Below are 22253 nucleotides of genomic sequence, written 5' to 3'. Positions count from 1 at the left end.
GGTGTGGATTTCTGCTGTATGCAGACAGGGGCGGCCCTAGACATTTTGGGGCCTAAGGCGAGAATTAAAAATATATGTGTATGTGTATGTGTATTTATGTATGTGTATGTGTATGTGTATGTGTATGTTTATATGTGTGTATGTGTATGTTTATGTTTATGTTTATGTTTATGTTTATGTGTATGTGTGTTTATATTTATATTCATTTATATTTATGTATGTTTATATATGTATGTATGTTTATGTATGTGTATGTGTATGAGTGTGTATGTACGTGTGTATGTTTATGTATGTGTGTATGTTTATATATATTTATATTTATAAACATAAACACATATTTACATAAACATACATGAACACAAACACAAACACAAACAAACATACACAATTTATTGATGACATAGCTATTAGTCTTTGATTTTTTTTTAAAAAATTGCAAATATGAAGGATATAAGTAGAAGATATAATCCAATAGTAAATTTATCAAAATATACCTCAAGTAAAAAAATATTGAGTAAAGTTACAACCAATTTTGTAACTAATGTTCATTTACAATGCCCATTATTCATTTTGAATAAGCTAATTTGTTTCTCAAAAAAAGAAAAAGAAAAAAAGAATAAGCTAATCTTGTGACCAAACACTATAGGAGTTCAACTCCTAACTCCTAACTTCAACTTTCCCTCTCCCCCTCCATCCAAAAAAACCTTCCTTCTCCCCCTCTCCCACCAGGCGTTGGCGGTGACCAAAGGGCTCTGAAGCCAAAACGACGACTACGAGTGAATTCCTCGTCCTCCACAATCCGAAAACATCAAAACCCATCAAGAAAAACCCATTTCAAAACCAAACCCACCATCCAAATAGAGTGATTCAACAAGCTGGTACTGAGTTCAACAATATAATCAATGCGAAGAAGAATGGTTCTTCTGATTTAAAGCTTGTGATCCAGAAGAAGAAACTGCCTAAAACCCATATAAGAGCTGAGTTTCTGAGCCAAGAAGAACAAATCAGTCTACAGCTAAAACAAGAAAATGTGGTTCGTTTGTCTCTCATATTTGCAATCTATCTATAAATAATATAAAACTGAAAACATTTGACTTTTGGTTGAGTTTTGGATATATTGTTCATTCTTTTATGTTTGTTTGAGTTTATCTACTTCTACTTGACTAAAGATGTTTTTTTCTTCTTAAATTCTAATTTGTAGATTCCATTATTCTAAATTTTTGTAGATGAACCAAGTTCTATTTCTTGGTTATATTTGCTAGGTGTTCAACAAAAGGCCTCTAAGAACAACAGGTGTTGGGATAATAGTATAGATGAACTGTCATAAACTATTTGATGATGACCCACTAAGTTGTGCATTTATGTTTATTTCCTTTTATTTATCATAATAATCATTAATATCTTAGACATTGTTAACTGAGGTGTGGATTTCTGTTGTATGCAGACAGGGGCGGCCCTAGACATTTTGGGGCCTAAGGCGAGAATTAGAAATATATGTGTATGTGTATGTGTATTTATGTATGTGTATGTGTATGAGTGTGTATGTGTATGTGTATGTGTATGTTTATATGTGTGTATGTTTATATGTGTGTATGTGTATGTGTATGTTTATGTTTATGTTTATGTTTATGTGTATGTGTGTTTATATTTATATTCATTTATATTTATGTATGTTTATATATGTGTGTATGTTTATGTATGTGTATGTGTATGAGTGTGTATGTACGTGTGTATGTTTATGTATGTGTGTATGTTTATATATATTTATATTTATAAACATAAACACATATTTACATAAACATACATGAACACAAACACAAACACAAACAAACATACACAAAAACAAACAAACATAAACACACATACACATAAACACGCATAAACAAACATAAACAAAAACAAACAAATATAAACATACATACACATAAACACACACACACATAAACATAAACATACATAGACATAAACACACATACAGACTGAAAAAAATTAAACCTTCATATAGACTAAAAAAAATTGCAAATTAACACCAATCCTCAAACAATTTTGTTAGTTACTTTAGTGTGCTAAATCGAGCCTTTATGTGTGTTTATGTTTATATTTAAGTTTATGTGTGTGTATGTTTACGTTTATTTGAGTTTATACGTGTTTTTGTGTATGTGTGTTTATGTTTATGTATATGTATATTTATGTGTGTGTGTGTGTGTATATGTTTATGTGTATTTGTATGAGTATGTATATGTGTATGTGTATGTTTATGTATGTGTGTGTATGTGTGCTTATGTATGTGTATGTGTATGTGTGCTTATGTATGTGTATATGTATGTGTTTATGCGTGCTTATACCCTGATACAATTATAATTAATGGCTGAGATTAAAAGTTGAAAAAACAACTTTCAATCTCAACCATTAAATAAAATATATTAAAGGAGAGTTAAAAAGTTTTAAAAAAAAAAGAGTAAAAAATGTATAAAAAAATAACTGCGACAGTGCACCTGATCTCAGTTCGTCTTTCTTCTCTCACTATTTTTCTTTTCTTCTTTTTTTATGCAGTGCTTTGTTCTTCTTCCTTTTATTTCTCTTTATACGTCGCCTAGGCTGACAGGAGAAGAGCGAGCGAAAGCCACATCAAGAAAGGAAATCGAAAATTGTGCTGCCGAGCCAAAAACTATGAAAATCTCTTCCTCTCAACTCAGACGATCCATTTAGGTGAAATTATGGCTCACGAGACTTCACCAGATTATGGTGTGTGATTTTTGTTTATTTATTTATTTGTTTGATTAATTTGGATATAAAATTAATTCAACAAGATGATTCTTCTTCTAAAATATAATAACAAAACCAATATATGTTTTTTTAATGGTGGGTTCACTTTCAGTGTATTCATTTTGTGATTTTGGTTGTTTTGTGGGTTTTGTGTTTTGATTTCGGTGGGTGTGATTTGATTTGTGATTTGGTGGGCTTTTGGGTTTTTGTTGCGATTTGATTTTGGCTGGGTTTTGGCCGTGGTGGTGGTCGTGATTTGATTTTAGTTGGGTTTCAGTAGTGATGCATGATTAGAGGTGATGAGCTTAAAAAGCTCCGGCCATGGAGGTTTAGAAAGAGAGCTTGGTGATCAGCCATGGAGCACGGTGTGACATGGATTGAGGCAGAGAGAGGATGAGAGGGAAATAGGGGTGGCCCTAGACATTTTGGGTCCTAAGGTGAGAACTAAAAATTGGGCATTTTTTTATACTTATATGTTAATTAAATTAATGTTTATTTAATATTTTTATATTATATTTTTCATAATTATTTTCATTTTCTTCTAAATTATTTTGAAGTTCATTATCAAGATTTGTTGTGTTGCAAAATTGAACATCATCTTCTTCTAAATGATTTTGGTGAATTTTTTGCTCATTTGTGATATTTTCATCTAAATTTTGTGTTATATTTTGTTTATTATTAATAATAAATTTATCTATTGGTCCTTTTTGAGACTCAATTAATTTTTCTTCTTTTTTTAAGTTTTTCATATCCAAATATATATTTTCTAGTAGACATTTCTAATCAAACAATATATTTATAAAGACTAAAATAAAAAAATAACTTTCAAGTGTAGAGCAAATGAGAAATAGAACTTGATTTATATAAAAAGTATTGTTGTAGTTTCACTGAACAATAATAAGTTTTTAGCAATCTCAAGCTACATAAATTGAAAAAAAAAATAAGTATAAGCATAACAAAAATTTAAGCATAGCCATAACCCTGACACAAGACTTATTAATAAGGCCCACCCACCAAAAAAAAAAATAATAAAAAAAAATGAACAAACAAACAAACAAACAAATCCTATCTATAACTAAAAAAAAAAAAAAAAAATGCAGACTTTAAAAAAAAAAAAAAAAAAAAAAAAAAAAAAAAAAAAAAAAAAAAAAACCTTGAAGGCCCAAACTTAACGCCCAGTCCAGGGAGGGTCCAGGCAGCCATAATGATAAACAAAGTTACAAAACCAGCCAGGGAGGGCCCAAACAAACAAAGTTATCTTAAGTTGTTAACAAATAAAATGCAGTGCCCTGTGCCCAAATATTTATAATTTTATACCTGATTCCTGAACCTCAGAACCTGATACGGTGAGGTGAGCAGTTGAGACTTGAGAGAGGCGGAGAGCAGAGAATCAGAGAGAGGCTGAGGCGGTTCAGCTGGAGACTGAACAGTGGAGACTGGAGACTAGAGAGAAAGGTAAAATTTTTAGGGTTTTGAGTGGATTTATTTGTTTTGATTTGTGATTGTTTTGTGGTTAATCTCTTAGATCGGATTTGTAGTTTATCTGGTTGATTTTTGGTCAATGATTTTGTTTAGAACCAATGTTTAATAGGATTTACCAAAATTTTTGTTTTTTTTGGTTAAAAGGATGTGCCAGATTATTTTTGTAATTCATTTGAAACTAAATATATATATATATATTTTTTTTCCTCTACTACCCGGTTGGTTCTTTTCTAAAATTTTGGGGCCCCCTTCCACTTGGGGGCCTTAGGCAATTGCCTAACTCGCCTAAGGGAAGGGCCGGCCCTGTATGCAGATTGGGGATGCACTGACTTGGGTTTGAATACTGGAAATATAATTGTTTGGACTATCTTTTGTGCTCATTCCTGCTCCTTTTGATTTATATTTGGATTGTGCATTCTTGGTTTTTATGCTACATTCTAATGTTGAAATTGATCAGTTTAAAGGTTTTTTTTTTTTTTTTTCAATCTGTGAGTTATTGATTTATAAATAGATATAAATCATGTCAGATGTCAAAACTCGTGCAAATTAGTGCTCAAACCTTGGTTGGTTGCAGCCTAAACTGTAATGTAGAGGTGGTAAGTCAGTTGGTTTACATGGTTTTTCTGCAATTGATAGATCATGACCCCAATTTCCATATAAGAATGGAGTTAGGATTTCACCTAAGGAGGCAATTCAGTTTTATCAATATAGGACCTCATTGCAACATCCTAAATGCAATTTCTCATTATTCAAGTTGGCTTGGGCTGCATATATATACATATACAGACACACACGCACACACATACCTTTTTGGATTTAGAAAAAATGCAAGGGTGTTTAGACTTTAGCGGCAAAGTATTATTAGAGGAGGCTATGCTGTGTTTGTTCAATTGTAATGTGTTTAGTTTGTCTTGGGTGTAATTTTTGGGTGGATTCATATTGTAAACATTCTTATTATTCCCATGTTGGAACATGCACTGATGCACACCTTGTGTTTGACAAAATCTCTCACTTATGCATTATTTAAGCCAACTTCACAATGGGATGTATTATGAAATATATATTTTTGTATTAATATATGTTTATAAATAATCAGCAATAGCTTTAAATTGCAATGATTGAGATCATCTAGATTTTTTTTTTTTTTTATTTATTTTTTAACTTATTTGTGGTAAAGTAAAACAAAAAGTCTACATCTAATTACTTATAGCCTAACTCTTAAGGAGTGTCTTGATCTTTTCAAATTTGTCTTCCTGACTCTTGGAAGACTACCATGTGGATATGACATTGGTGCAACATCTTGTGCTACAATATCTATAGAGGTGTGTTGTTAATGTATTATGAACTATAGTGGCACTATATTAATATGACTTATCTTTCTCTCATTCTTATATGATATTTTTCAGTCAATAGCCAAAAATGTATACTTGTGTTTCTTTACTTGAAGAATTGAAATTGTAGTTTACACCTGATAATTTGGTATTATTAGATCTCTCACTCCCGTTTAATGCACTTATTTTTCCTGAATAATTAAGTCAAGTTAATGACATTCCAAAGGGATTGATCTCATAGTAAGTTTACAAATATTTGACAAAATATTACTAGCCCTTAGATATTGATTTAATTTTTATTATATAGATTATTTGAGAGGGTGAGATTTAGAGAGAGCATTTTCGTGGTTCTTTGATTTTTCTCGGATTGAAGCTATACCAATTGCTTCCTATTTTTTTAGATCTCTTTCATTAGTTTTCCTGTGCATTGCATGGGTATGCGACTAGTATATATAAATTTCAAAGCTTCTATATGTGTGTGAACCATTTATAGTTTGCCCTCTGAATTTTAGCTTCTCTATGCTCAAGTCGGCTGAAATTTTGAGTCTTATGTTTGCAGTGTTTAGGAGCACTTGAATGGTTGTGGTTTATTGGATCCCAAATAGTTACTAAAATTTCAATCTTTAACAGCTCTCTTGTAGGCTTCTCTTGAGGTAATAAATAATTTGTGTTTGTTTGTTTGTTTGGCTGATTCTTAGATACATGTGCAGTTGGAACTCTTTTAATTTTAGAGTTAAATGTTGGTTGGTTTTGGTTAGCAGGAGGTCATTGAAATGTGGGCTGGTTTGGGCTACTAAGGCCGAGCACGTTTTGTTCTTGAGGTGCACTCTTCTCTTCATCATTTCCTACTAATATTCTTTTATATATTTATATAATTTAGTTAGCTATAGCTATGTGAAATTGTGAACTCTTTATCTCCCTTTGGTTGACTGTCAATACTATTGCTGAATTTCTGTTAAATAGCAAGAGTTATAGCAGGATAAATGCATGATGTTGAAAAAGTGCTTGGTTTGTAAGGTGGATAATCTCTGGTTCCTAGTGTTGAACAGGTGTTAAGTGGTCTTTTTTATTTATTTATGTTTTATATATGAGCCTTGCTGTTTTGTAGTTTTCTACTTGCTTCTGCAGCAAAGATCTATTTTGAAATGCCTATACTATTGGTTTGGTCTGCAATGTTCTTAAGAGTTGCTGCTTTGTATTTTTGAGGGTGTATTTGATTTAGTGCTGGCAGGATTGATGTTAAATTGTATGCTTTTGCTGTTTTTTTGTTGGTCTTGCTAGGCTGTGTAAATGTATAGTCCCAGCCTAATTTCTGTGTATTGGTTGTGTTGATGCAGTGTTTTCTCTGTCATCTGCTGTCTCTATGGTCTGTTCACCTTAGCCAAGTTACAAGCCAATGGATGAGTGGCATGTGTGCAACAAATCAAAATATTAGGCATTGGGACAGGCCTATTTAGTCCTTAAACGAGTAGTATGCCCCTCTCTTTCTTCCTTGGTTTAAAACTGAAACCAAAGCCACCACTTGTACTCAAACCCTTCACCACATTCTTCTTCTCTACTAATACTACTACAACACCCACAATTCCTCTCATCACTAACACGCTTCTAAAGCAATGCAAGACCTTAATCCAAGCCAAGCTGGTCCATCAGCAGATCTTAGTCCAGGGCCTTGTAGACATGGCTACATACCTCATTGGCACCTACATAGCATGTGAAGCTCCCATCCATGCCATAAAGGTGCTTGAACACCTTGTTCCATCGCAGCCTACTGTTTACTGGTGGAATGCGCTTATACGACATGCAGTTCGTCTCGGGTTTCTTGAAGATGTACTTGGTTTGTATAGAAAAATGCAGAGATTTGGCTGGAAGCCTGACCACTACACTTTCCCTTTTGTTTTCAAAGCTTGTGGTGATCTTCCTTCGTTCCGACGAGGTGCTTCAGTTCATGCTGTTGTCTGTGCAAGTGGGTTTGAGTCCAATGTGTTTGTTTGTAATGCGATGGTGGCTATGTATGGAAGGTGTGGCATGTTGGATGATGCGCGCCAAGTATTTGATGAATTGTGTGGGAGAGGGATAGGTGATGTGGTGTCTTGGAATTCAATTGTGGCTACTTACGTGCAAGGTGGTAATAAGAAAAATGCACTAAAAATGTTCACTAGAATGGCTGATGATCATAGAATTTGCCCAGATGTAGTTAGCATTGTCAATATCCTTCCTGCTTGTGCTTCGTTGAGTGCATGGTTGCAGGGTAAGGAGATTCATGGTTTTGCAGTTCGAAATGGGTTGGTGGAGGATGTGTTTGTGGGTAATGCTGTAGTGGACATGTATGCCAAGTGTGGGATGATGGATGAAGCAAACAAGGTTTTTGAGCGGATGATGGTTAAGGATGTGGTTTCTTGGAATGCTATGGTAACTGGGTACTCTCAGATTGGTAGATTTGAAGATGCTCTTGCTTTGTTTGAGAAGATGCGTGAGGAGAAGATCGAGTTGAATGTTGTGACTTGGAGCGCAGTGATTGCTGGGTATGCTCAAAGGGATCATGGTTATGAAGCATTGGATGTGTTTCGTCAAATGAAGGTTTATGGTTCAGAGCCAAATGTTGTTACTCTTGTGTCTCTTCTTTCAGGTTGTGCTTCTGTGGGAACATTGCTTCATGGAAAAGAGACTCATTGTTATGCCATAAAACGTATTCTGAATGTAGATGGAAATGATCCAGGGGATGATCTAATGATAATTAATGGTCTCATTGACATGTATGCTAAGTGCAAAAGTGTCAAGGTAGCACGAATGATGTTTGACTCAATAGCAACAAAAGAGAAAAATGTGGTAACTTGGACTGTCATGATTGGTGGGTATGCTCAGCATGGTGAAGCCAATGATGCACTAGAGCTTTTCTCAAAGATGCTTGGACAGGAAATTTTCATAAAGCCAAATGCTTTTACTATAGCATGTGCTTTGATGGCTTGTTCTCGTTTAGCCGCACTAAGGTTAGGTAAACAAATTCATTGTTATGTATTGCGCAATCAGTATGAGTCTATGGTGGTATTTGTAGCTAATTGCCTCATAGATATGTATTCCAAATCTGGAGACGTTGATGCTGCTCAAGTTGTGTTTGATAACATGAAGCAAAGGAATGCTGTTTCTTGGACATCTCTAATGACGGGTTATGGCATGCATGGTTGTGGAGAAGATGCTCTTCGGGTTTTTGATGAGATGAGGAGAGCAGGGTGGATGCCTGATGGTGTAACCTTTGTTGTTGTTCTTTATGCTTGTAGCCATACGGGAATGGTTGAGCAGGGAATGAAATACTTTAATAGCATGAGTGACGAATACGGGGTGGTTCCTGGAGTGGAACACTATGCTTGCATGGTTGACCTATTGGGTCGTGCTGGTCGCTTGGATGAGGCCCTAAAGCTCATTGAAGGCATGCCTATGGAACCAACACCAATAGTGTGGGTGGCATTGCTTAGTGCTTGCAGGCTCCATCCAAATATTGAACTTGGGGAGCATGCTGCAAACCGGTTGTTAGAATTGGAGTCTGAGAATGATGGGTCATATACTTTGCTTTCAAACATATATGCCAATGCCAGGCGATGGAAAGATGTGGCTAGAATTAGATCTTTAATGAGACATACAAGGATCAAGAAGAGGCCCGGTTGCAGTTGGGTCGAAGGAAAGAAAGGAACTGCAGCCTTTTTTGTTGGGGACAGGTCACATCCTCTATCTCAACAAATATACAAGATCTTGGGAGACCTAATTCTACGCATCAAAGCCATGGGATATGTTCCTGAGACAAGTTTTGCTCTTCATGATGTGGATGATGAGGAGAAGGGTGATCTTCTTTTTGAACATAGTGAGAAGTTGGCACTTGCATATGGCATCCTAACATCACCTGCAGGGGCACCCATCCGAATCACCAAGAACTTGCGTGTCTGTGGCGATTGCCACACTGCCATTTGCTACATATCTATGATCATTGACCATGAAATCATTTTGAGAGACTCAAGTCGTTTTCATCATATAAAGAAAGGATCATGCTCATGCAAAGGTTATTGGTGATAACCAAATCATGCATGTGTCATTGTGTAAGCAAATTTTTACCATGGGACAGGTTTTTTTTTTTTATTTTTTTTTTTTGTTACATATGTAGATAGTGGGGCAGGCGAGGTTCGAAACACATACATAGGGTATCACAAGGGATGCTATTACCATTGGGCTATTAGTTGAACCACATTCCATGGGACAGGTATCAGGATTGCTGACAATTTTAAATTGTAAATCTAGACATTCCCACAATCTCCCTCCCTCTCTCTATACAAACACTTTGTTCAAAGAAAAGTTTTCCTAGTATAGACTTAAATGAAAAGTGCTTTGCAATTGTAGATGATTTTACTGGGACCCAAAGAAAGCAGGTGGCTCTTTGGATTTCACAAGTGGTTGAGCATTTGCATTGTCAGAAACCACTTCACATATTTCACTTTATTCACCCTGCTCTTGTAATGCTTGATCAGGTCAGCTTTGGTTTTCTTCATTTTACTTGTTAGACTCACATTTGTTTTATGATCAAAAGGATCCAAAATTTGCTATAATTAACCTTCATTGTTCCGCAGGGTTCCAATCCAGTGTTCTTTGACTTTTATATGCTAACTGGTGGAGCTCTTGGTGATAAGCAGCATGTGTCAAGTTCAGACTTCCTGTTACTCTCTTATGGTGCCTATATTGATGTAAATTTTGTAGTGACAGGTATGTCCATTTGTGTTTTAATATATATAAGTTTGCAAAACCAATCATGCACCTCTTTTCTTGATTCTTGAAAATATATATAAGTTTGCTTGGGTTCCTTGTTTACTAGGTGCCAAGCTTTTCACTTGAAATAAATGATGCATTGTCATATCTGGAGTGAGATGATTGAAGTTAAAACATTTTGGCTTTGTGTGATGCTTAAATTGTGGTATGGTATCGTTAAAATATTGTTGTAAAATGTATCCCCTCATTAGGTGTGTTGCCCAGGACTAAGAACCCTAGTTGTGATGCCCAGCTTTATTCTATTTTCTTTCTCCTCTTTACTTCCTAATTGCTGTTTTACAGTTTCAAGTGGTTTTTAGCAACCCTAATCATTCTCTACCAATTAGATCTTTCACTTTAACATCTAAACATCAAAAGTGAGATACCATGAGAATTTGTACTATGAATTTCTCGGTATTCTAATTCCTAATTACTACCAAAAAACTAGTTTTACCTCACTGAACATTACATCGTAACCTAAATCCCTATAGCAGTATCAGGTCCTTTTAAAAATTTTGTTAAGTGTTGACACTAAAAACCCTGAACACTTCTTAGGCTGCGTTTGGCAATATGTAAAATATTTTCCAAGTGTAAAATATTTTTACCTGAAAATATTTTTGGAAAAAGAAAATATTTTCAAGTGTTGGGCTGCATTATGAAAATTGTTTTAGAAAATGTTTTCAGGTGTTTAGTTGCATTCTGAAAATGCTATTTTTCTACTAGTTCTCACATTTTCTCAGCTTCCAAACAAATTTTATAATAGAAAATTACAATATATAAACTTAAAAGAAACAAAAATCAAAACAAAACCATTCGTTAAACTCAAACAATTTGGCCAAACTGAGAGAGGGAGGAAGAGAGAGTGATCAAAAATTGAGGGAAAGGGACAGGTAGATCGAGAAAGAGAGAGATCGGTCATGGGTGGGTCATGGGCGACACGGCGCGATCTCGGCGATGCTGGGGTTCGATCTCGGTGGCATGATCTCGAAGGTGAGGTTGAGTGAGAGAAGAGAAGAAAAGGGAGAAAACTCACCAACGGGGAGGGGAAAACGGCGGCGTTGCTCGTCAGAGTGTGGGTGGACCTCAAACCGATGTCAGTATGTGGGATGGAGCTCTGTCTCCCTCTCGTTGGTGCGTGGGGTGGAGCTAAAGAGCTTGGCGAGTCGGACCGTGTGGAGTGTGTGAGGAGTGAAGAATTTTGGAAATGTGTTGAAGGTAAAATGACTCCTGCTCATCGGAGTGTGAGTGCACCTCGAACTGACATCAGCATGTGGGGTGGAGCTCTGTCTCCCTCTCATTGGTTCGTGGGGTGGAGCTAAAGAGCTTGGCGAGTCGGACCGTGTGGAGTGTGTGAGGAGTGAAGAATTTCGGAAATGTGTTGAAGGTAAAATGACTCCTACAATTGTTTTACGGGTCTGAGGGCTTTATGTTACGGTTGATGCAAATGTTTTCCATACAAATAGTATACTTTGGGTGTCTTATGATTCATTTCAAGTGATCGACATTGGCTTCAGATCTTATTATATGCACACAATCGATTACTACACACTACAATAAGTAGGAGAACATAATCCACATCCCTCCAATCACCAATGACTTCAGCTGTACACAAAGCATGTTGACGTGCATTACAATTTTTTCAAGTACTTCCTCTTTGACCCAATTACAACGACTTTGGCATTGAGAGCATAGTATCATCATGATGTCTATGTCTCCCAAGCAGAGCATGCGCAAAATCATTCTTCGGGGCATCCCCAGATCTGTTTGACCATGCAATCATGCATTAACTTACCTGGGTATTCTTAAATCTTATCATTGCTACACAAACTTTGAATTTATCTTGAGTGAACCCCTTGATCAAAGGATTGCTCATTACCTCAACTGAAAGGATGAAATTGACTATTTTTTTAGCTTTTCTTTTGCCATATATTATAGTGATACATCAATGACCTTGTCCCAGGATCTGGTTAACTCTTAGAGATGGTGGTCATATTATTGCAAAGCAGATTGATTTGTTTGTTAGATATTCCTCAATACAAACTACTTTAAGCGTTATTGTCCAAATCACACAACTTACAACATCAACGTAAGTTATATATTCTGTTTGTAGGAATAAAAAGAAGGCAAACAGTTATCAAATGTGCAGAAGATGTTCGCCCCCTCCCAAAGTCGCTACCCTTCCTAAAGTTGAAACAAATGGGCAGTAAGTTGCAAAGTCGCTACCCTTCCTCTCTTGAATTGTCTGTGAGCACTAAGCATTCACTTAACTGATAAGTCTAGTAACTGTTAAGCTTACTAAACCATTGGAAAAGGTTTAATTTGATTCCTCAACTATTAATGTTATCATAAGGATGAAATTGAATTAATTTTAAAATATGAGAGTAAAAAATGACACAATTGACAGTTATGAGATCAGCATAACTCCCCCCCCCCCCCCCAACGCACAAAAAAAAAAAGGGTCTTTTTTGGGCTTAGGAAATGCAAGTCTACATTCCTAACATATAAGGGAAACTTGATACAAAAAACCCAAAAAGATATAATATACTTATTTATATATATACATATAGAGAGAGCGAGAGAGAGAGAGGATAATTCTATAGTTATAATAATAGAAGAAAAGGGATTTGAACAATAGTTCTCCTGATAAAGGAGAGCAAATCATTTCATTGACCTATAAAGCTCTTGACAATGACATATTGACATGAATGGTTCAATATGGAGGAAAAGACACTCTTTTCTTCTTCTTCTTATCTTCAGCCTCATTGATAATAAAAATATCTTTATGATTTGTGATTAGGAAAAAAAAAAAATGAAAAACATTTAAGTGTAAGAGTAAAGCATAGCTGATCATGTGTTCATAATGGCCAACGTAAATTTTTTGCAGTTGAATGTTAAGAGGTTCTCTAAAACGGCATTATTTATCTTTAAAAACAATATGATAATGGAGTTTTAAGGAAATCATTTCCAATGTAAAAGGGATTTTTTATTTTATTTTATTTTTTTTGGGTACATGTTGTTGATGGGCCTTTTTGCAACAAATTTTCTACCAAGCCAACTTCCTTGTGGATCTAAATCATATATTATAATTTATTTTATTCCTTTAAATATGGTCCAAACTCATGTAATATAAGAAGAATTTGAGGGAGTGTGGTTTGGAGGATGTGAGTAGACTTTTTTTAGACCTTTTGCATGAGCTCAAGCCATGCATATTGCAAAGTGGGCTGGGGACACTTGTAGAACCTAGAGCTCATGAAAATGGTCTAGTACTCAAAATTTCCACCCAATTGGACGCTTCTAGCTTCAGCTATATGTGGCTGAACATTCTGACCAACCCATTTTAGCCCGTAGAGCTTGGCTGACCTTGGCTGCTGGACACTACTAAGAACAGCTTCCTAATGAGCTCAAATGATTGAGGAATAACACCTAATTGGATTTAATCAAATAATTTCTCAATTGTGCTTAAAGCAGATTGGTCTTTTATCCAAAAAAAAGCAAACTAAACCAAAATAAACCCAATGGGAGTTTTGCACTTTGATTTTGTTCTTGTGATGCACCACTAGCCTCTATTCATTGAATACTAAAATTTTGCTCTCTCAAATTAATCAATTTAAATAAACCTAAGGGGAGTTTTGGGCTTGTTCTAGCATTTTAGCTCTTGTCACAAAAAATGTCCTTGACACATGTTAGGAAATTTTAGAGCCTGATGTTGATTTTGTAGTGAAAATAATCAACTTGTTAAAATAATCAATTATTAATTCATATTGATTTTCAAGCTAATTTTCACAAATTAATAAAACCATCTCATAAAGCAAAAAATCATTAAAAACAAGACACAATATGATTACAAAGTGGAAAACTCAAGGACAAAAATCCAAGAAAAAAACCGCTACGAGGGTTCCCAAACCTCAAGAGGAAATTACTAATAGAATTGAAGTTCTTACAATTAAAACATACTCATTTTCTTGATTGGTAGCCATAGTAGTAACTTACTCATGTACCTCTAACCTAATGTGACCAAATGCATCTCTAACTTGATTGGACACTTTTATTATGAATTCCTTCACACAAACTTCTCACAAGTGAATCCAAGGACCACCTTGAAGATTTGATCTCCTAAATAACAATAGGATGACTCTATGGTTTCAAGTTTTGATTTCACCAATATGAGAGAACCCGAAGAATGTCTTTTGGAACTCACATGTACACCAGGATGGACGTTTGGATTTTCTTTCTAAATAGCTAACAGTTTCCACCTCTCTTAGCTTCCTTTCTTGCTTCTAAAAGTAATAAGTGGTTTATACATGAGCACAAAATAGGGTTAAAACCTAGTAAGAATCCTTCTCCTATAAGAATTTGGACTCCAAATCCCATAGTTTTGTGCTCTAGCATGCTTCTTAGATTTAGCATTTATGTTGACTTTAGACCTCAATATCTCATTCACTTCAAATCCAAATTAGATCATATTTGTGTCCATTTTGAAGTCTTGGTTGTCTACTTTCCAATGAAACAAGTTTCACTCAAAAATTCATTTCAGTGCAAAAGATTGGGTCAAATAACATGAACTCCTCATATTGAACATATGGAAACTTTGTACTCTTTGAGAAATTTCTAAACCATCACCACAATTTTACAATGAATAAATTACACTAATAAATATAAAAATTTTATCTATACTATATATAATAATGTAACCATTGCAATTTTTCAAAAATCTTGTTGTGCCATCACATCATCATTTTTTTTTCCTAACAATTTTTCCTCTTTCTTTGTTTTGTTTTTTCCCCCTCTTCAAATTCAAGCCTTTAAATGCCTTATTCATTTTTTCCCTACCGACACATTTTGTTTAACCTATCTCTACTCACTTTTCACTCTTCTTCTTCCTTCATAATTTCTCACTCTAACCTTATTCTTCATGCAACCCTTTATCTTCAATCTCATTTTCTATGTAATTTTCTTATTACTCCCTTTGCACTTCTCTTCCCATCCATTGGTTCTACCCACAATCCCCCTCCCAAAAAAAAGAAAAAGAAAGAAGAAGTCAATACTCTCTCTATTTCTTCTATTTTGTTTATCTTTAGCGAATCTTTTACTGTTTCTACTTTTTTTTCCCCGCTAATGATTCATTTTGTTAAAGTTTATTTAATTGAAACATCAAATTTGTATGTTACAATATAGCATTATCAAAATATTATCAATTTTATTATGTTAATCAATTCAATTCTGTTTTGTGCTGAAGTATTTTGCTATATTTGATAGATTCGTGCCGCTGTATAAGTGTTGTGTGTGGTATTTTAGATGATTATATCATTATTTTCATTCATCTTGTGTGTCGCATAGATTCGCAAATAGTGACAAGTAAATGTCACCGAAGTAATGAGCCAAACACTTAAAAAGACGCAATAATAGCGCCTATAATGAAAAGTGGCATTGTTCTCTAGAATGGCATTTCAAACACAGCATGTTTCCACCAAAAATCAGATGGTACAATTCGAGAGAATATCAGGATTTAAAGCCTTTGAAACAATGCTTTGCAAACCTCGAATCTTTTTTGTTGCAGTTGAAGGCATATGGAATAAATGCTCACCTGTTAAAAAACTACTATATATTGTTTTCAGTTTTATTTTTTATATCATTAATATATATATATATATATATATATTGATTGTATTCAGTTTGACGGTTATACAATTAAAAAATACAAACAATGAGGTTTTACTTTAATGTGATTGTTCAATGATTAAATAAGTGCAGCAGCAATTTCAAGGGCACTAGTTTTTTTGTTTTTTTTGGAGAATCAGGGCACTAGTTAAATTCCCACTAGTGAAAAAAAGGGTAGCGTAAACGTCTAAAAGTAAGTAAAAGGTCGAGGTTGTGTCAGATAATCGAAAAATTCAACTCTTCTGCAGTTTTCTTCACCAAAATTTATTGGACTTATTATAACTTTATTATGGCTGCATTTAAAAAAATATTCATGATGGCTGTTCTTGCATTTGAGAAAAGATTAATTTATTGCTATTTTTAGCACGTGGGGCAAGTACCAATGGTATACATAATAGTGATAAACCTTTGGCGTAATTTTTGCTTTTAATCAACCTTAAGCTAATCGTAAGTCTTCCCTTGGGCCTTATTGGATATTTGGATTTTTTTTTTTTTTGGAGAAATAAACACAAACAAACAAGGGAGAGGAAAATGAGTTTTAACATAAACGCATACCACAACTACTCAGAAACTATAATGGATATTTGGATGGTTGGATCATCACTTTAGCTGCTATTAATGTTTACTAGACTCTAACCATGTATGAGCATGAAATTATTTAAAAATAAATGCATTTTTTAATCATAAAAATATTAAGAATTAATCAAATTATTTTAAAAAATAAACTTAGTTAGATGTATGTTAAAATCCCTGCTTAAGTTTAATTACTATATAATATATATGATAGTTTTTATTCTAACAATTGATAAGATAAAATGTGTTGGTAATTTTTGTTGAGTGGATATATGATTGATTTTTGTTTTATTTTTTAGTTCTTTAATATTAGACTCTTCGTAGTCTACACTCATTAATTCACTTAGTAGTAGGCACAAATATTAAAAAACTTAAGTTGACACATGATACGAAATTAACTTATAATTGAAATCTAATTGAATTTTCTCTAAATTTTGGTTTTAAATATATATTAGTGTATAACCTCATGTATATAAATGGATACAATTAAAAATAATCACAATTATACGGTTCAAATTATACATGACATTAGCTTACTTTTTTTTTAAAACCATACACTTCTAAAATATGTAATGGTTTCTTAATTAATATATATATATATATATATATATATATATGATTGATTTAGTATTTAATTGGTTTTAGACTCTCTAGTTTATGCATCTAATAATTCACTTGCCACAAAAATTAAAAATTTAGATGGACACATGGTGGAAAATTGGACTCTAATTGAAATCCAATTTAAAATCCAATTGGATTTAGACTTTTCAATTTTTACACTCAATAATTCACTTGCCACAAAATTAAAAATTAAATAGGACTCATGGCATAAAATTGAGAATTCAGTTAAAATCTAATTGAATTTTCTCTAAGTTTTGGCTATTAATATGTGTGTGTGTGTGTGTGTGTGTGTGTGAGAGTGTGAAAAAGTTTGGCCTCAAACATATTTGGAACTGTCTTACTCCAACTCATTGTGCGGCGATTGAAGAGACCATTTATATGTAGTTTTAGTTATATGGTTTTTTTAATTAATCACGTGATTTATTTAAATAATATACATGAATAGTTTTATAAATCATTATGTAATGAGTTTGAAAAAATAACAACAAATATGTTTGAAACCAAATTTTGTCTTGTTTCCCATCCTTTGCAATGGCAATATTGTCCAAAGCACAAGGGCAGGCTGTTTTTGTGATAGATTTTGAGCAATATCAAAGATGGAGGATTTTAAGCGCTAACCTAACTACCTAAAAATTATTATCGTAAAATGAATAAAGGATAGGTATAAGGATAAGGATAAGAAATGAATTTTTCACTAAAAATTATTGATTCTAAAGAATTACAAATATTGAAAATTACTGTTTTCGAAAAGTTACAAAATGAGTATGTGTTAGAAATAAGAATTGTTTTAAATAAGGGTGGCAAAATCAATCCAAACCCATTTATCTATCTTTTTTTTTAAAGAATTTCAACCTATAACGTTCGCTCCTGATGATTGCTCTTTATCATCAAACAAATACACCAATTGGTTTTTAGTGTAAGCGGGGATTGAATCCCAAGCCTCTTATTCAACCATCAGAAATTTTACCGGTTAACCTAACTAAAACCCACCATTTATCCACGCATTAAAACAAGACTTAAACCCGCTAAATTATTAATTGGGTCAAACGGTTATTGTATGGTATACAATCATAGGCCCATTATTGTTAAGCCCAAGGTTGTACGGTGCGCTATCATAGGCCCATCGCTTGGGGGCCCAATGTGTATGGAGTGCCTGGCAATTGGGCCCAAGATTGTTTTGGGTCTTGACACTGTTGTTGTTCGGATGTATTCTAGGGTACCTTGGTAGTGCCTTGAGGAATATCGCTGTCGAGCACCATTTGGGTCTAGCACTAGTTCCAACGTTCACTTTCCAATTCCCAAAGTGAGTCCACTTCAGTTAGGAATAATCAAAACGGGACTCACCCACATGAGGATTGTTGGCAAGCAATCATGATTAACCCATTAAGGGGAGACTATAAATAGAGGAAATGAAGGAGGAAAAGGAGTTAGACACTAGGGAGAGAAAGTGAGAGAATAGACAAAGAAGGAGAAGAAGAAACAAAAAGAAAGGTGTTCGGTTAGTGAGGTTTGCACTTCTTGTGGGACTTAGTCTGCCTATCAAGGAACTTCCCATTGTAGGATATTCAAAAACCCACCACCATAAGTAAATTGTAAGCCCAATTACTAGGTTGGCCCACTAACATGGAATTGGGCATGCACATGTATTAACCTAATTAAACCCAATTAACGTTGCTATTAATTGAGTTTTAACTAGTACCCAATTAGACCTAATTATGACCCAAGTATCATCTACCTAAATCACTTAACTCTAAAATACCCCAAAACCCCTAAAAAAAACCAAAGCTCCCTTGGAACTGCTAAAACAAAATTTAAAAAATACACTCCAAATGACTAAAAATAGCCTGAAACTTCAAAATGACCAAAATACCCCTAAAATCTCGAATTGATTAAGAATACCCAAAAACCTTTAAAATGATCAAAATACCTCCGAAATCTCTAAAACAACAAAAAATACCCTGAAACCTCTAAAATACCCACAAAATCTCTAAATGAGTTCAAACTTCAAAATACCTCAAAACCTCTAAAATGACCAAAATACACTTGAAAATCTCTAAAATTATAAAAAATACATAGAAATCTCTAAAATGACCAAAATACCCCCAAAACCTTTAAAATGGCCAAAATACACTCAAAATCTCTAAAATGACAAAAAATTTCCCAAATTTTCTAAAATGCCTAAAATACCTAAAAATCTCTAAAATGAGCAAAAATACCTAAAAGCCTTTGAAACGGTCAAAATATCCTTAAAACCTCTAAAATGACCAAAATACTCTTAAACCTGTAAAATTAGCCAAAATTCATTTGAAAATATCTAAATGACCAAAATTCCCCTAAACCTCTAAATTGACCAAAAATATCATGAAACCTCTAAAATGACCAAGGGGGTCCTAGGGGTATTTTGGTCTTTTTCTTAAGTTTCAGTGGTATTTTAGTTATTTTTTAGGTTTAGGGTATTTTGGGGATGGTCATTTTTAGGCTTCAAGGGGGTATTTTGGTCTTTTTTTTTTAGGTTTCAGTGGTATTTTAGTTATTTTTTAGGTTTAGGTGTATTTTGGGGATACTTTGGTCATTTTTAGGTTTCAAGGGGGTATTTTGGTCATTTTGTAGGTTCTCAAGGTATTTTGGTAATTTTAGAGGGTTTTGGGAGAGTATTTTACTCATTTTAAATGTTTAGGGGCATTTTAGTAATTTTTTAGATTTAAGGGTATTTTGAACATTTTTGAGGTTTTAGTGGTATTTTTGTTATATATAATCACTGATTATTGGGTAATTAGGCGGGTTGGGTTTTACCTATATTAATTGGGTTTGGATTATAATGGGTAAATGAGTTTTATGCACCTAACCCATTTATATCCAGCCCAAACCCACCCCTTTGACACTCCTAGTTTTAAATAATCAAAGTATATATATTAAAGGATGTTGTTTTGAAAGTCCTCTTTAGTGTCCATTCCTTTTTTTTATAAGAGTGTCCATTTCTTTTTTAGTGTATCAATGCAAGAAATTTTTAAAGTAGTCTAATGGTATAAACAAAAATATAAACATTAAGATATTTATAAATTATAGTAGGGTCTTTCTTAAAAAAGTTTTTTGTTGTTGCTACTTTTAACTTTTATGTACAACTTTTTAAAATCTCACATTTTCTCACTTTTTCGAAGTACAAATATATTTTAACACACTTTCAGTAAAAGGTTTTCAACAAAAAGTTAGACAAGTTTTTTTTTTTTTTTTTGGAGAGATTTTCAACCTATAGCGTTTGCTCTTAATGATAGCTTTTTATCATCAGGCCAAGATACTAATCAGTCTTTGATGTAGGCGGGGATTGAACTTCAAATCTCTTATTCAATCATCAAAAACTTTACCAGTTAAGCTAATTGAAACCCACTAGATATGCTATTTCTAAACCAACACTAATGGTATAAATATAGATATAAATATTAAAATATTTTATAACAGGGAAAATTACATGTGAATAATTAGGGGAAAAAAAATCTTATGGCCATTAGTCAACTTCATTTGACCAATAATTATCATTAAGAACTTATTTTATTATTTCGTGAACAGAGTCTTGTTGTTTTCTGCTCATTATTATAAATTAAGTCAAATCTACCTCTATTTATTGGCCTAGATTTTTAGGAAATTCGAATCCTAACCATTTTGGATCCTATGACACTTGTCACCAATTTCAAGATAAATGGGTGTCACATGGATAAATATTTCCCATGATATTCCCTTGAGAGGATCACACTTTAAATCTAGGTTTGTAATCCCTACCCAAGGTCAGATTGGCATGCAATATCTTTGCCAAAAGTCTTTTTGAGGTGCTAGGGTGATCCAAGCCTCAAAGGGTAGGTGGTGGCCGGTGTAGAGCGGCATAGTAGCTCTCAAGTACTTTGTTCGCCTAGGCAATTCAATTGCTTCCTCATCGTGGCTCCATACTTTGGGCAGACTTAGGAGACTTATCCTAAAACATTTAATCCATAGACGATGATGATCTTTTAAAATTCCTCTTTAATGTACGTTCCTTTTTAGTGTACCAACATGAAAATATATATTGAGTAGTCTAAAACATGATATTAATATAAAAGTTAAGATATTTGAACAAAAATAATATAACCTTTTGAGAATAGATAACTCTCAAAATTTACAATTCTCAATGGCAAACAATTACCTATTTTGATTCATCATATCAAACTTCCCCATAATATCTTGCTTTATAATCTTAACTCACATCTTGCTTTGTTTGTGTAAGTTTAGTTGATAGTTTTTGTTAATTCTTCTTATTTTTCTTTGTTGCAGCACTCTTATTTTGATTGTCCTTATTTTTCTGGTTAATTTTAGTTTATCTATATTATTCTTTTGAGGTTGTGAACCCAAGTTGTTATTTTACATATATACGAAAATTTGTGATTTTTTTTTCTTTTTTTTTTTTGGTATGAGCCAAATGCCAGCAGAACCATAATCAAGCATTAAAAAAAACGTAGTTTTCTCAAAATTGTTTTTAGAGAAATTTTTTTTTTTTAAACAATAACATTTTATGCTGAAACAAATGGAGTCTCACTATGAAAAGGAGTTGAGCTACATAGGAAAAATTATGTGACAATTCATAAAATCATAGTACAAATTATTTTAAAAAATCACATGACTCATTAAATATGCAATGTGACTAAAAGTACACATGAATGATCATTTGAGTTACCTCATGATTTTCTTAAAAAAAAAAAAGAGTTATCTCATAATTTAAAAAAATTTCTTCCAAACTAGGATCGAGTTTGAACAATAACATTTTATTGCCATTGTCTTACCATCAAGAAAAAAAAGAGAAGTTTGAATGTATTATATTAGATCATGATTGATGATTTTTTAGCTGTCATTTTCTATTTTATTTAATATTATTATCATAATATGGGTTCAAATTAATTCAATAGGTAAAATTTTGTGTTGTAAAATATAGAAACTTGATTTGAATCTTATTTAATCTTAAATTTTAATTGCTAATAAAGAATAATGAATATCATATATTCAAATCATATTTTA

General features: G+C 33.4%; 1 protein-coding gene across 12 annotated transcripts; it reads left to right on the top strand.

Annotated features, from left to right (window-relative positions):
- The first annotated feature begins 4007 nt into the window (after positions 1-4007).
- Positions 4008-12738, top strand: LOC115986386 (pentatricopeptide repeat-containing protein At5g16860-like). 12 transcript variants are annotated; one of them, XM_031109327.1, is made up of 7 exons: positions 4008-4221; positions 6139-6232; positions 6341-6400; positions 6917-9627; positions 9963-10090; positions 10190-10322; positions 12475-12738. In XM_031109327.1, the coding sequence occupies exons 4-7, from the start codon at positions 7053-7055 to the stop codon at positions 12633-12635; spliced, it is 2997 nt and encodes a 998-aa protein (XP_030965187.1). In that variant the 5' UTR covers positions 4008-4221; positions 6139-6232; positions 6341-6400; positions 6917-7052; the 3' UTR covers positions 12636-12738. The 12 variants fall into 12 exon arrangements, 11 of the variants coding, with proteins under 11 accessions (XP_030965187.1, XP_030965188.1, XP_030965189.1 ...); XM_031109328.1 differs by having other exon boundaries at positions 6338-6400; XM_031109329.1 differs by having other exon boundaries at positions 6311-6400.
- The last annotated feature ends 9515 nt before the right edge of the window (positions 12739-22253 follow it).

This window comes from Quercus lobata, chromosome 4 (assembly GCF_001633185.2).
Source record: "Quercus lobata isolate SW786 chromosome 4, ValleyOak3.0 Primary Assembly, whole genome shotgun sequence".
Lineage (NCBI taxonomy): Eukaryota > Viridiplantae > Streptophyta > Magnoliopsida > Fagales > Fagaceae > Quercus > Quercus lobata.
The sequence above is the reverse complement of the archived record's forward strand: the minus strand, read 5'-3'. Positions and strand labels throughout refer to the sequence as shown.

What these genes read in the sequence shown, in the direction of transcription:
- LOC115986386 (XM_031109332.1), top strand. Translation starts at nt 7,053, where the DNA reads ATGCCCCTCTCTTTCTTCCTTGGTTTAAAACTGAAACCAAAGCCACCA. An exon ending in CTCTTGTAATGCTTGATCAG is followed by an intron (nt 10,091 to 10,189) that starts GTCAGCTTTGGT and finishes ATTGTTCCGCAG; the next exon opens with GGTTCCAATCCAGTGTTCTT. An exon ending in TGTAAATTTTGTAGTGACAG is followed by an intron (nt 10,323 to 12,474) that starts GTATGTCCATTT and finishes TTCTGTTTGTAG; the next exon opens with GAATAAAAAGAAGGCAAACA.